At 53.9% G+C, this 14,187-nt stretch overlaps 1 protein-coding gene across 1 annotated transcript in view; it reads left to right on the top strand.

Annotated features, from left to right (window-relative positions):
* Nucleotides 1-266: 266 nt before the first annotated feature.
* The window catches only part of CLSTN2 (calsyntenin 2), a 585,390-nt gene continuing 571,469 nt past the window's right edge, over nucleotides 267-14,187 (top strand). Inside the window, exon 1 of the mRNA XM_002716578.5 lies at nucleotides 267-700. Coding sequence (XP_002716624.3) covers nucleotides 589-700 — 112 coding nt within the window. The 5' untranslated portion in view covers nucleotides 267-588. The remainder of the gene's footprint in view (nucleotides 701-14,187) is intronic.

The raw sequence follows: 14,187 nt of genomic DNA, 5'->3' as shown, positions 1-14,187 counted from the left end.
CCGCGCCCAGGTCACTTTAAAGAGCCAGGCAGGGCAGGGTCCCCTGCGGCCCGGGGACGACCTTCAGCTCCAGGTGACCACTCTCTGGGGGAGCTCGCCATCCCTTGTGGCAGGCAGCTAGCTGTTTGGAGAGCCGGAGCAGGGCGGGTGAGGGTGGAGGCTCCGGGCAAGAGGGCTCCCGGGATCCGCCCCTGGGGTCCACGGGGAGCCGGGTGCTGCTTGGAGAGGGAGGGGCCAGACAGCGCTTGGTTGGGGGATGGCGAGGGAAAGTTGGGCGCCGGGGCCGCAGGGCTGCGCGCGGAACCCGGCGCCTGTGTCCGCGTCTCATGAATATGCACGAGCCGCCTCCCTCCCTCCGTGACGTCACGGGCCGTCCCGGGGTGAGCGCCGGAGCCGCTCGGGGTCCGCGCCAGTGAGCGCGGCTGCTACCGGCGAGCGAGCGAGCGAGCGAGCAAGCGAGCGGCGCGGCGGAGGGCGGCGGAAGCCGGGTGAGGCGGCGGCAGCGCCCAGAGCGCACCGGGCGGCACAGCGCAGCGGACACCGGGAAGCGAGAGCCGGCGTGGGCCGTGGGCGGCGGCGGCGGCGAGGATGCTGCCTGGGCGGCTGTGCTGGGTGCCGCTCCTGCTGGCGCTGGGCGTGGGGAGCGGCAGTGGCGGCGGCGGTGCGGACAGCCGGCGGCGCCGCCTCCTCGCGGCTAAAGGTGGGTGCTGGGGGGAAGTTTCCTGCTCTCACAGGAGGGAGGCAGGGCGGGCTGGAGGGCGCACGCGGCGAGGCCCAGGGCTCGCGCCCGCTGATTGTGCCCACCCTAGCTTGCCGCAGCTGCTCCGGCCTCTGTGCGCCCCGGATCCCCGAAGTCAGCGCCGGGCGCGGTGGATCAGAGAGGTTCCACCCGCCGGCGCCGGCCCAGCCTCTGGGCGCGGCCGCGGGGGCCCTGGAGAAGGCGAGGCCCGGGGCTGGGGTGGGGGGTGGTCCAGACAACTTTGGGGGCCGTCTGTGCCTGGTGGGGAGCGCGGTGGGTGAGTCGCGGGCTCCCTCCCAGCGACGGCTGGAGCAGGGCGCGGGCGCGGCCGCGGGCACCAAGGGCAGGTGTCTGCTCCTGCCCGGGGGAAAGACAGCAGAGGTGCCTAGAGGGGACGGAGCCGCGCCGTCACCGGCCTCCCAGCTCCAGATGGAGTGGAAACTTGCAGGCTTCAGAGGGAGCCCCTGGCGCGCCCCGGGCTCCCCGCGGCCAGCTCTGGCTCCCCTGGGAACGCGCGCCCTCCGGGAGGGCGGCGAAGTCGGGAAGAGGTTGCGCTCGCCTCAGCTTCCCCGACTGCGCTCTGGCTCCCCAGGGGGCGAGGCGCGGGGCTCAGGCGCCTGTCCCCCGCCCACCCTGTGGGATTCGGGAATCTTGACCTTCCCGCCCCGCCCGTCCGCCTGGAAGGCAGCTAGGGCCGGTGAGGGCGCCCGGCGCGGTCTGGCGAACCTGGGGCTGACGAGCCCCGGACTTTGGCTGCTGCCAGGAGCGCGAGCCGGGGCGCGGAGGGCCGCTCCGAAATTGGAGGTCACGTGGGGAGGCGAGGGCAGAGCGGAGAGGGGCCGGGGGCGCAGCAGAGGCGGTGGCGGATCCAGCAGGAGCGCTCGGCCTAGGGAGAACTTGTTGATTCTCTGCGCTGCCAACGAGGACAGCGTAGGAGGGTTTGGAGGCTGAGACCAAGAGGACCCAGTGCCGTGGGGGACCGGGCGGGGGGCATGGCCCAGGGATCCGTCCTCAGAGGGCCGAGGGTTTGTCTGTGGAGAAAGAGCCTAGAGAAAGAGCCTCCGTGTGCGCCAAAACCTGCGCTGCAAACTGGCTGTGAACTCCTGCGTGGCGGTGGCTCGGGGACCTTCGAATGACCCTTGGAGGGAGGGGCCGCGAAGGTGCGAACTGGCTCTCCGGGAGCTGCGGGCGTACGTGGCCGGGAGACTTGGGCAGTTTGTGTAGCCTTTTTTTTTTTTCTTTTGGTGACATATTTTTGAAACGATTTTCCTCAGTAGGCATCCTATGTTTTCAGCATCTTCTTTAGCCCTAATGTGTCTATTTTGTTGTGTTTTTGGAAAGATCGTGAAAAACCCACGGACGTGGTTCGCAGGCAGTGTGGTTAAGGAAGGGGTCACTCGGAGAGGCTTGGTTTCAGAGAAAACAGGGACTGAAAGCAGTGAACTTGGAGACCTTTTACCTGCTTCCCCCATACAGAGGCTTGCTAAACAGGTGCATTTCATTTACAAATGCCTCGTTAAACATGCGCATTTCATTCCCTGTGGACCTTCCTGTTACCTTTAGCACTGCAGACGGCTAGTAGGAGAGGGAGCTCCCCAAAGAGCACCTGGTGTGTCCACCACCTTGCTGAGGTCTGAGATCAGAGTGGGGGGAGGGGAGCTGAGAGAAAAGCAGCCCTTCAGGGATTCACGTTATGTGAGTAAGTATGCGCCCTGTAGCCCACGCCGTTCACCTCCCCCACTCAGGACGCGCGCCTTCCGTGGTTGTCTTCTAGCTGTTTGTCTTCCCGGAGTAAAAAGTTTATTGGCCCTGCCAAGTCCGAGTCGATGTCTGAATCCCTCGCTCGGGCGTCTTTCCCCTTCCTGCCACCAGGGGGCTGCAGAGAGCGCCGTTTGCTGCGTTTTTGAAAGACGAATGGGTAACATTTGATCCCAGCAGAGACGTTGATTATGACACGTTAGTTGGTGTTTACGGTACAGGCTCCTTATCGCAGTGCACTTGCGTGTTGTGTTTCCGAATCACCTAATGTGAGAAGCACATTTGAGATAAGAAAGCTGGATGCTTCGTGTATAATGCACCTTGCCTCTGGACTGGGCCGTACTGAAGGTTCACATCGTTATTATTCCCGTCACTAGAGAAAACCCAGGACGGCCTGTGAAGAAGACGGGAGGAAAGAGCAGCTCGCTTCTTCCACACAATTCCGTGTTTGTGTGTGCAGGAAGATGGGGCGTGTGGCGTCCGGCTGCCTGGCTGCGTTGCCGGCTCCCTCTGGACTGTCTGGAAGCTGTCTGGAAGCTGCGCTCCCGGCTTCGGGCTCCTGTAAGAGGCCGCGGCTGCCGTGCACAGCTTGTCCGCCTTTGTCTTCCTTGCTTCTTGCCGTAGGAGCCGGGCAGCTAATCCCTGACAAGTGTGTGGCGTTTTCAGAGTCAGCGCATTTTCAGTGGGAACATATTCCTGACTTTAGAAATAACACAGCGGCCAGGCAGTCATAGAGCCTTCCTTTCACTCTCCTGTATCTGGGCTGTTCAAAAAAAAAACACGACAGCCACTTTTTGGATCTATTGGAAAGACCAGATAGATCCCATGCACCTGTTCTCTGAGCCAAGCTGGGGAGGGATTTGTAGATCCACGCAGTCTCTGGGGGCAAATCCATATCTTATTTGGGGGAAAGTACACAGTACAAGGCAGACAAATCTCTGAAGGTGTGTGTAAAAGCTGGCCAAATGTCCGTGGTCTCAAGATCTCAGGTGCTCAGCGCACAGCCCCGCTTCCATTGCCAACACCCGGGCACAGAGGTCACTCAGGACAGAACCTGGTTAGAGATGAGCTAGTGTTAGATGCCCCCCAGAGCCTGGCCCAGTGCTCTGCAGAGGCTTCTGGGCAGGGCCCTCCCACCCTGACCTGCCTGTGAGGAGCTGTTGGTCTTGCCTTGGAGAGACAAGATTTTTTTTTTAGGTGGGAGAGAATGGTGGCAGACAGAGTTTGTCCAAAGTATAATATTAACTGTGGAATGGGCCCTAGGCAAGGGAGATGGGAGTTTGGGGGACTCTCCATGCAAAAGTAGCATTTGGTGATAAAGGCGGGCAAAGACAGAGCAGAATTGTAGCAATAGTAATATAATGGCTGTAACTGCAGTGTGGGGAGTCTCTCTTTAATACATAACTGGTACTATGTTTATCCCTTTACATGGGCTGTCTCACCCTCTGACACCATGTGCAGGACTGGTGTCAGCCCATTTTACAGATGAGGAAACTGAGGCAAGGGGAGGGTCTATAACTTGCCAAGACTTCCAGCTGGAGGCTTAGCACTGGTGTGAGGACAGGAGGGCTCACCATGCCCAGGGCCCCTGGTTCTTTGTCGGATGGTCTCTCCTTTGGTTTTGAAAGCCGACCTGGAGTGCTCAGAGAAGCTTTGCTGCTCGTATCTCTGAGTTAGTCACCCAGGAGGTCTCGGGTGGAAAGGGGGCCCTCTAGCAGCAGGAGAGCCCAGGGCTGGTGGACAAGCTAGGGAAGTGGGCCCTGCGGGCCACTGTGGAACCACTGACGTGGCCTGGAGCAGCAGCCTGGTGTCACCCTCCAGCCCACTGTTGCAGACTGCAGATTGCACACTGCAGAAATTCATGCAGGGCCAGAGGTGGCTGCGGGATGTTCATGGTGCAATGGGCAAGGAGCAGTGTCTCCCAGGGCTGTGGCAGAGTTCTTAGCCCTGTGGAAACCCTGAGCTCCCACAGATCTCGGCAGGGCACCCCCAGAGAGTGTTCGGCCCCTGCCCACCTGCCGTTCCTGCCGTTCCTGCGTCTGAGTGCTCTCTTTCCTTGCCTGGAAGCTCTGGTCTTCAGGCTGGGAGGCCACCTTCCTTGGCCCATGGCCTGCTGCTATTCCAGACGTGGCCTTCCCTGGGAACCTTCCTAGGCTGGGCACCCCTGGACTTCCTAGTTGGATACCAGCACTGGAGTAGGGGTCGCATGTTGAGTCTCCCAGGTGTCAGGGCCTGGTCTCCAACATGAGATGAGCTGTCAGCAGTGATTGGCATATTGAAAGCACCTGCTTGTAACCCTGAGCACTGTGTATTCTGGATAGAGACTTCTCCCATGTTTTCTCCCCTCCTGTAAGAGGTCACACGTGAGCACAGTAGCCAGAGAAACCCGGGTTCTGGTTCTGGTCCTACCGCTGTCTAGCTAGATGATCTTGGGCAAGTCAGCTAACCCTTTTGAGCTCAGAATCCTATCTCCCAAGTGGGGATAGTTAGCTGCCTTGCACAGTGGCCATCACTTAGTTCTGAGGAAGCACGTGGCCCCCTCTGTGGCATGTGCCGGTGCTAACTATGCAGTGATCATAATTATGGACCACTTCAACTCCTGGTTCTGGGCTCTAAGATTTGACTGCTGGGCAGCTCAGTAGTGTTATGCATGTCTTCTTTTTTTTTTTTTTAAGGTTTATTTATTTGAGAGGCAGAGTAACAGAGGGAGAAACAGACAAAGGTCTATCCACTGGTTCACTCCCCAGATGGCCACAACAGCTGAAGCTGGGCCAATCCAAAGCCAGGAGCAAGGAACTTCTTCTGGGTCTCCCAGTGGGTGCAGGGGCCCAAGCGCTTGGGCCATTTTCCACTGCTTTCTCAGGCTATAAGCAGAAAGCTGGATCAGAAGTGGAGCAGCCGGGACTCGAACTGGAACCCGTATGGGATGCCGGCGCTGCAGGTGCATGCTTAGCCTACTACACCATAGCACCTGTTCATGTCTTTTCTCAGGGCAAACTCTGTTCTCTGTCTCTCTCATGCTGTGTGTGTGTGTGTGCGTGCGCGCGCGCACGCAGGAGTGTGTAAATATCATGCTTGTGAGAACACCCATGGATGCCTTTGACACCAGGCCCTCATCTTGTTTGTCTCTGAAGCCCCGTCCCTTAGTGGCAGCTCACAGCAAGGCACAGCAGTGTTTGCTATAAAATGAACAAGCAAGCAGGGGCGTCTCCGTGTGCCAGCACTGAGGTGTGGGAGGCTCTGCTGTCCAGGGAAGAGCTTGAGTGGTGTGGGTTGAAAGGAGAGGTCTCCTACCCACTTAATAGCGCTCGCCTCCCTCCCAGTCCTGCTGTCCTGGAAAGCAGAGTCGCTTTCTTTTCTGGTGACGGCACAGACACCCTTTGCGATGGTGCACGTTTACACAGAAGTGGGGGTCGGAAGCTGTGCTAACCACAGAACTACTGAAAGCACGTCACTGGAGGATTGTTGTCTGGCCCAGCACAAACTGGACTGTGTAGCAGTGGTTCCCTGGGGAAGATGGGTTTTGAGGGTGGACCATGGGAAGGCAGGATCTGGGGTGAAGATACTGGCACTAACCAGGACATTAGGCTTGTGTGGTGAGCTTCGGGGAGGAATCAGGCAGGGGGCAGAAGAGGCAGTGGTCAGAGGGGAGTGGGAGTGAGGCCCCTCCAGACGTGCCCTGGGTGCTGTGTCTTAGCTTCATCAGCCAGCAGCTCTTTCTCTGCCTCCTGTTATTCTCCATGTGGGGAGCAAGACGAAGACGGTAGAGAGAGTTCCAGATACCAAAACACTGACACTCTGTTTAGAGCAGACATCACACATGACAGGAGCGATGGCAGACTTTGGTAGCTTATGGGAAAGGAAGAAATTGGCACGCACAGGAGTCAGGGGAGATTTATGGAGAAGACCAATGGGGTCCGGATGGGTGAGCAGGCGCTGGGCAAGTGTAAGGGAGTGGAGGCAGGACAGGTCCATGTAGTGTGGCGAGAATGCCTGTGACTGGTGTGCAAGCTCAGCCAGGGTTGAATATGGTTTTGCATACAAACTTGAAGTTATATTGAGTGCATACTGAGTGCCAGCTACCGTGTTGAGACACCTCACTTCTCTCGCTTGTCTATTGGCCTGATTCTCAATCCAGCCCCACAAAGGAGGTAAAACTAATAGATCGGTTTCATGGTGGAGGAAGCCAAGGCCCTGAGGAGTGGAGTAAATTGCTCTGGGAGTCACAGCTCAGAGGTAGGGAAACTGAAGTTGGAAACAAAACAAATGTGCTGGGCGTGAATTGCCACATCACCTGAGCTTCCTAGCACAGTGATGTGATGGCTGCTTCCGGGAGCTTCGGGGGAAGTCAGAGAGGCCATGCTGTCCCCAAAGGGGACGTCACCTCAATGGCCAAGGATATTTGCTTGTGTTCTACCTCAAAAATGCTGAAGAGTGGGTTTCTCTGAATCTCTGACCCCTGTGACGAATCCCAGGGAGTGTGGCCTCTCCCCTTCCAGGCAGCCCAAGCCGCCTCGCCTCCTGCAGTACCCAGTGTCCAGCAGAGGCGGCAGGTGTCTGCACCCGGATGTCTCCAGAGAGACTGGCCTCTGTGCCCACAGTCTTCCGTGCTGGTCATTCATGTGGGTGAAACACTGCCCTCTTCTGACTCATTTGGCAACCAGGCAGGGCTAACAAAGGACACCATAGATGCGTTCAAGGGACACTGGGGCGTGGGTGCTGGGAGGTAAAGGCAGCAAGGGTGGGAAGAGACGGTGTGGGAGGAGTAGCAGCATCTGCACTGCCCTGCAAGGCTTTTCTTCTGATGCTGTGGCTGGGGTTTGTATAGATCAACTGTGTTTCCCACACGTACCCACTTCACAGGTTGCTGAGTGGACAGCATCATGCGTGCAGCAGCAGAGTCAGGAATGAGGCCAAGGGGCCAGACTGCCTGCAGTTGGGCGAGCTCCAGGGAGCAGGTGTGGCAGCCAGGTGACGTCATGGGTAATGGGCACCTGGAGTCCACTGCTGCTACTGCTGCTGCTGTTGAGCGGTTTTGGGGAAACAGGGAGTTGTCCAGTGCTTTGCCTTGGACCTTGCTTGCCCCCAGTCTCACACCCTCTGTGCACATCAGTCCTCCCAGAGGTGCCTCTGGTCCTGACGAACACCCCGCCAGAGGCTTGCTCAGTGTCTGACCCCTTTAGGATACCTCAGGACACGCCCACCTCATGGGTCCCAAGTTGACGTCCTCCATTCACAAATCCTCTTCTCCCTTTGTGGTCTCTGTTTGGGAGAATCACACATTAGGCTGATTCTACTCAGAAAGATCTAGAACTTCTGCTCTGTCCCCATGGCTACTGCCTGGATCAGTAGCTCTTGTGCAAGAAAGCACTTGATTCTAATTTTGAGCCTTTCTTGTCCTGTGTACCATGCTGTGGCCAGGATGAACCCCGTCCCATGAGGCCTGTGAGAAATTCCATCCCAGGCTTCATGAATTCCATGCTCACCATTCATGCTAGCTTGGTCTGTATGTGTGCCAAGGTTCTGAGGATAGCATAACACTTCTGGAATTGGCTCCAGTTACTGTCTCTTGCATATCCATTGTCCAAACAGTGTGGCCCCTTGAGATCCAGGGCACTTCCACAGGTGCCAGAATCTTAAGCCAGCACCAGTTCTTATGCCACAATCCATAGCTGTTGTCCCAGGTGCTGCTGCCATGTGGAGATGGGAGAGAGAACGGAACACCATTTCCTATCCTGGAGAAACCAAACCCAGCTCCGTTGTGGGATAGGTGTGCCAAAGCCTCCAGCCTTCTGCTTCCTTCATCCCCACCATAAGCTCGACAAGGAACCTGGTCACAGAGCAGCAGGTGTCTGTGGAGCCCATCTGCCTTTGCATGCAGCCAGGACTCCTGGGAAACAGGGACATCCTGGGCCAGCAGCCACAGCCCTGATAACCTCAGGGCTGCCCCAGTCCTGTCACAACAGACCCCAGAGTCTGCAGCCTGGCATCGGAACCCGTTTGTGATTTTTCCCTGGCTTCCTGTCTGACCTTCTCTCCTCTCAGTGAGTGTTCCAGAAATTTCCATATACTAAATGCCTCCAGCTTTCGGGAACTGCCTGTGTGCCAGGGCTTGTTCTGTTCTGAGTGCTTTCTGGGTATCTACTCCCTCTGCCTGCAGAGCCACCCAATGAGGTGTGTGCCATCATCGTCCCCATCTTGTAGGGACCTGTGCCTGGGCACGCTTCCCCCAGAGTTACCCATCAGGGCATTGCTCTTCAGTTATCTGCTGGATCCACCCAAACCAACTCACACCATTCGCATTGAGGGTTTACAGTTCTGCAGACGCATCAGAGGAACACTAACCCTGGGGAAACATGCTAAGAAGTCGTGCTGGATTTCAGGCTGGAAAGCCAAGACTCTGGCAAAAAAAATGTCCTATGTGAAGGATCTCTGTGAGTGAGACCCAAGTGGAAAGAAGGGGCCATCAAAGAAGAATGTACTTTTCTCTGAAGGGAGGAGAGAACTTCCACTTTATTTATGGCCCTGTCTAAATACTGACGGAGATCATGGATTCAAGAGGCTCCATAGCCTAGGCAGCTCATGGCAAAAGCCTCGGGTGATCACTGACATCATACATAAGAGTATTCATTGTTAAATTAACAACAGGAGTCACTGCACTAACTCCCCATGTAAGACCTCTGTCCTCAATGAGTTGTATTATGAGAATTAACTGCAAAACTTGTTCTCAAACAGTGTGTGTGTGTGACTTGTTCTCAAACAGTGTGTGTGCGTGTGTGTGTGTGTGTACATGTGTAAATTGTTGAAATCTTGATATAGAGTTGGTCTTCTATGTGCAAAGTTAATTGAAAATGAATCTTAATGGAGAATGGGACAGGGAATGGGAGAGGGAGGAGGAGATGGGATGGGAGGGTGGGAATGGTGGGAAGAATCACTATATTCCTAAAGTTGTACTTACGAAAAAGTTTGTGTTCCTTAAATAAAAGGCTTCTTTAGGGGAAAACAAAAAAAAAAAAAAACAAAAAAACAAAAAAACAGAAGTTGGGCTGGGAGTGAGTGAGTGGCCTATTGGTTAAGACCACTCGTGTCCTGTATGAGTGCCTGCACGGGGTACCCAGCTCTGCCCATGATCCCCATTTCCTGTTAGTGCAGACCCTGGGAGGCTCTGGTATTTGGGTTGCTGCCACCAGGGGGGAGACCTAGACTGCCTTCTGGCTCCCAGCTCTGGCCTCTGCTCAGCCTAGGCCTCTGGGGACATTTGAGGAATGAGCCAGCAGATGGGAGTTTTCTGTTTGCTTCTCTCTTTGTCTCTCAAAAAAAAAAAAAAAAAAAAAAATTAAAAGAAAAGAAAGAAAAAGTCTAGCCCAGCAGATGCCATCGGAGTGCTCACTCAGAAAGACTGAAAATGCCATTTGTATTTCTTCTGAGAATCCTTAATTGGCTGCACCTTGACTTTATTCCTCCAGAATGGCCACCACAAATTGGCGTATGACGATTACCGGCTTTTTAAGAAAACACGCCATTCTTGGGGCTCCTGCCTCTTTGAAGCCTCCCGATGTCTGTGGTTTGAGGCAGACACATGAGACTGGAGCCATCAATGGAGTGCAGCTGGCAAGTCACCCTGGGGATCCAGGAGAGGCCTCTAGAGGGGTGGGGTGCGCTGTCCAGCCCTCGGGTACCACTCTGGCCCCTGCAGACAGGTAAAGGAACAGCCAGGGCTGTCCCCAGTGTCCTTATGGAAGTGGCTCTGGTGTAAGGATAAGGATAAGGTGCTTAAGAAAGTAAGGTAACCTCAGCTAAGAAATTCGTTTGGAGGCTTGGGGACAAAACAAAGCCCCACTACTTTCTCTCTTTATACGGTTGGTCTTGGTCTTGCATATTTACTTGCTCGTATTTTCTGAAGTCTGAGTGTAGCCTTGATCTGGTTCTTTGATGTACAGCCTGCCTATCCCACACAGCTGGGGGTCACCAGGGTTGCGCAGTGAATGCAGCACTGGTAGGCCCATCAGTTTTCGGGAAAAACTACTCAAAACTGTGAATATTGTGTCAAGTTGATGCGTCGCTTTCTAATTTGCATGGATAACTGCATTTCAGCAAATTAATTAAAACAGATACATGTTAATCTAATGCATGTCCCCTTGTAATTAATGAAATATAACCATTATGGGGCATGTGATTTATTATTTTAATTTATAAAATGCTGAATTCTCCCATAAAGTGGGATATAGTAATAGGAGAAGCTGACCCATATATAGCATTAGGAAAAATAATCACATTTCTATAAATTAATCACTCTCTAAAAGGATATAGTTCATTAACACCATGAACTGAAAGTGTTAGATGTAAATTAGATTAACCTTTTTAGCGACACTTCCATTTATATTGTGCATTCTCTTCAAATGCAAAGCACTTTACATGTATTAATTCAATTAACCCTCCCCAGACCCCTGTTAAGTGAGTACATATATCAGAGTTGGAAGGGAGGAGAAGCAAAACCCTTCAAAAATATTGAAGTCCGGGTCTTAGGATACATTGTTTATGATATGCTCTGCAGTGCTAAGTTCAGGTGGACGCACGTTACAGGAGAGCGCGGATAGGAATTCTCACTTTCTCTGCTGTGCTGCCAGGAAACACTTAGCACATCCCTCCATACCTGAAGCCAGAGACGCTTTTGTAGCCTAGGAGCTTACGTGATACAATGCACCCGAGGACCTCTGGGCTGGGCGGGCATCTCCAGGTGTGTGGAGCGCCCACTGCAGGCGGGAGCGCCCACTCGGGCCATGGAGGCTCATCTTCCCCTTGTGCTGGCCGCCGCCCTGCCTGGGCCCCCTCTCCCTTGACCACCGGGACACTAAGGTTGGACTGGAGCTCTTGAACAAGACCTTGGGAGGCTAATGGCACGGGTGGAATGTGGCTTGCCTCCCCTCCTTGCGGGGAGCTGTCCTGGGGAGGGGCAGGGGCCACTGTTCCTCTCTGCGGGATGGAGGGCAGGGTCAGTCTGGATGGAGAGCAGGGTCAGTCTGTCCTTGAGGCCTCAAAGCCTGTTTCTCAGGGGCTGGCTCAGTGAGGACCTGGGTTTTCTGCTGAAGCTTGTCACTGGCTTGTCACTTTCTGCCGGCGCCTTGCTTATATGGAGCACTCGCTGTCCTTTGCCCAGGCTTCCAGGAAATAGACATGCATGTGCAGAGAGAAGGGCTTGGTGGGCATTGAGGTCTGCAACTGACGCTCACTCAGGGAGGAGTCTGTGTAGCATTTCCTCAGCTCCGGCCCACCTTGTGTGTGTGTGTGTGTGTGTCTGTGTGTGTGTGTTGGGCAGTCACAGTTCTAAATGCTCATTTCTCCAACTGTCGCTGATCCTTCAAGTACTCAAACTGCAAAGCAGTCTTCTATGGACAGAGTGACACAATATTCCATAAAGTACAATGTATCTCACATGATAGCCTGCCCTGTAGCCAGTGGTTCCACACCTGCAAGGATAATGGTTAATCCAAAGGAATAGATCACTAATGGTTAGATATGAAATTGAGCATAGGAGGAAAGTTTCGGCATATGGGGAATTCTTCTCCCTGCCTGTGTAGTTAGAGAATCAATTGCTTTGGTCTTCTTGCACACATCTTTCTGCCGCTCATCGCCCCGGCTTCACTCCTCTAAGCCACTGCTTTGGGGGATTAAGAATCAAGACTCAGAGCCAAGAACTAAAAGACAAGATATCGCTAGGGAAACTCATGGGGATGCTGGGAGGATGAGACAAGGCATTGACTTTGCAGTTCGTAGTGTTTTCAGAATTTTTTTTTCTGTCTCCCATGTGTTATGTATTTTTGTTAGCTTCTGGGAGGGTGGTCATTTGGAGCAGGAAAGGAGGCTAAAATAATTCAGAATAAAAGTGAAAAGAAAATCATAACTAAAACATAGACTTCACCTTCCTAGCTTTCTTTTTGTTGGTTTTCTTTCCAAAGGAAAATCAATTATTTCAGCTTTATTGCACCATCATCAGAAATGTCAAGATGGTCATATCTTGCTTGATTTTAATTTTAGAATTATATTTAATACTTTTTGGTGATTTACTCTTCTTTCCATTAGACATCAAGAATAAATCATCTTTTATTGCACTTGCATCTAGATTTTTTTTTAAACAACTTCCTGCTTCTGCGCCCTCCACTCTTCATCTTCTGGAAGCTGAACTCCAGCCCTCCTGGTGAGAGGGACTCCAGTTAGGGGTCAGCCACGAATCTTTGCTTGAAGCAGTGGCGTTCTCTGTAGGTTTGCTTTACAAAACATGTCCCCCCCACCAATCTGTCCTGACACCCACTGCAAGAGAGGGGAGAGCTGGCAGAATCATTGTATCAAGATCCGGCACCTCTCTTGTTCCACTGTCCCCCTGTTTTGTGATATCTCTTCCTGTCTCTCTCACTTTGGGATCTCTCTTTTTAACCCTGGTGGCACCAGGTACTGCCTCCAAAGTAGGCTTCTCCTATTTATTGGCTTCTCCCTGGAAGCAAATTCTTAAAATCCTGCCAACAAAATGGGAACCATCAACAGCCTAGCTTTTCAGTTTGTTTTCTCAATCCAGTGGCAAATGCAAGTTAGAAGCATCTTTACAGAGCGTTGCTACTTTTAATGATGGAACCAGCCAGTCTTAGCACAGGTGAGGGTTTCCTGTGAGCAATAGCTTCAAAATAAGTCAGCTGGTTCACTCCTCGGACCAGGGAACCCCTAGGAGGAAACTCAGAGCTGTGCCTGCTCAGTCCCAAGTCTCCAAGACACTGGGGTCTTCAGACTCAGCTTCCACCAGCCCATCAGGGAGGAAGGGCTGTGGTGCTGGGACGTGGTGCATGTTCTCATGCAGCAGGGGCTGCACTGGGAAGGCAAGGGCTCTGCTCAACCCTCAGGGTTAGCCATTATTGAGCGGTGATGTTCCAGGCAGTGGGGCAAGCTGTCTGAGGTGGTGGGGTACACATATGAGGCAGACAGGTCTCCATCATGGCGCAGCCTCTGTGTTACAATTGTGCGGCCCCAAATTGTGCGGGTGAGTCTATGAGACCTAGCTGCTGGTCACCTAAAAGCTGGCATTGGCTGGCCACAGGTCCTTAGGAGCCATGCTGACTGCTAGCTCTGGTGGGCCCTTGGCCTTGCGTCCTGACACAGGGTATCCAGGTGTTTGGTCTGGGCAGCTTCTGTGGTTATGGGAAGAGATGTACACCTTGGCATCCCATCTCCTCTGCAGCAAGGCAGCCTTGGTGTCTGTAGAGCCCTGGTCCTGCCCCATCTGTGAGTGCTCCTGCATGTCCCCGCAGGCTTCGGTCTCTGGTCTTTGCTCCTCGTACCAGGGACTGCACCCTGACTTTCGCCCATCTACCTGAGCCAGCTCAGGACCTGGGGCCAGGGGTGGGGAGAGCAGCAAAGGTTCTGCATGGTCCTCACTGCTCAGGGAGCTCCTGGCCGTCTGGATTCTCCTGAGTGGTCCTGGGATTTTATATCCCATCAGCTGTGGACTAATCCCTTTTCAATCCAACAGGACATGGTGCTTGCTTGGTTTTCCAAACACACCCCCAGGTATCTTCTGCTCAGAATTTCTCTGGGTGACTTCTTCATGTCCAGGATAAGGTCTACAGCCATTGGCTCACCCTGGTGCTGCCTGCAAAGTGAGCTGCAGGTGAGCAGCACAGTGCCCAACCCAGAGCCAAAGCAGG

Source organism: Oryctolagus cuniculus, chromosome 4 (genome assembly GCF_964237555.1).
Source record: "Oryctolagus cuniculus chromosome 4, mOryCun1.1, whole genome shotgun sequence".
In the NCBI taxonomy this organism is placed as follows: domain Eukaryota; kingdom Metazoa; phylum Chordata; class Mammalia; order Lagomorpha; family Leporidae; genus Oryctolagus; species Oryctolagus cuniculus.
Note: the sequence above shows the minus strand (reverse complement) of the source record. Positions and strands in the feature narration are given on the sequence as shown.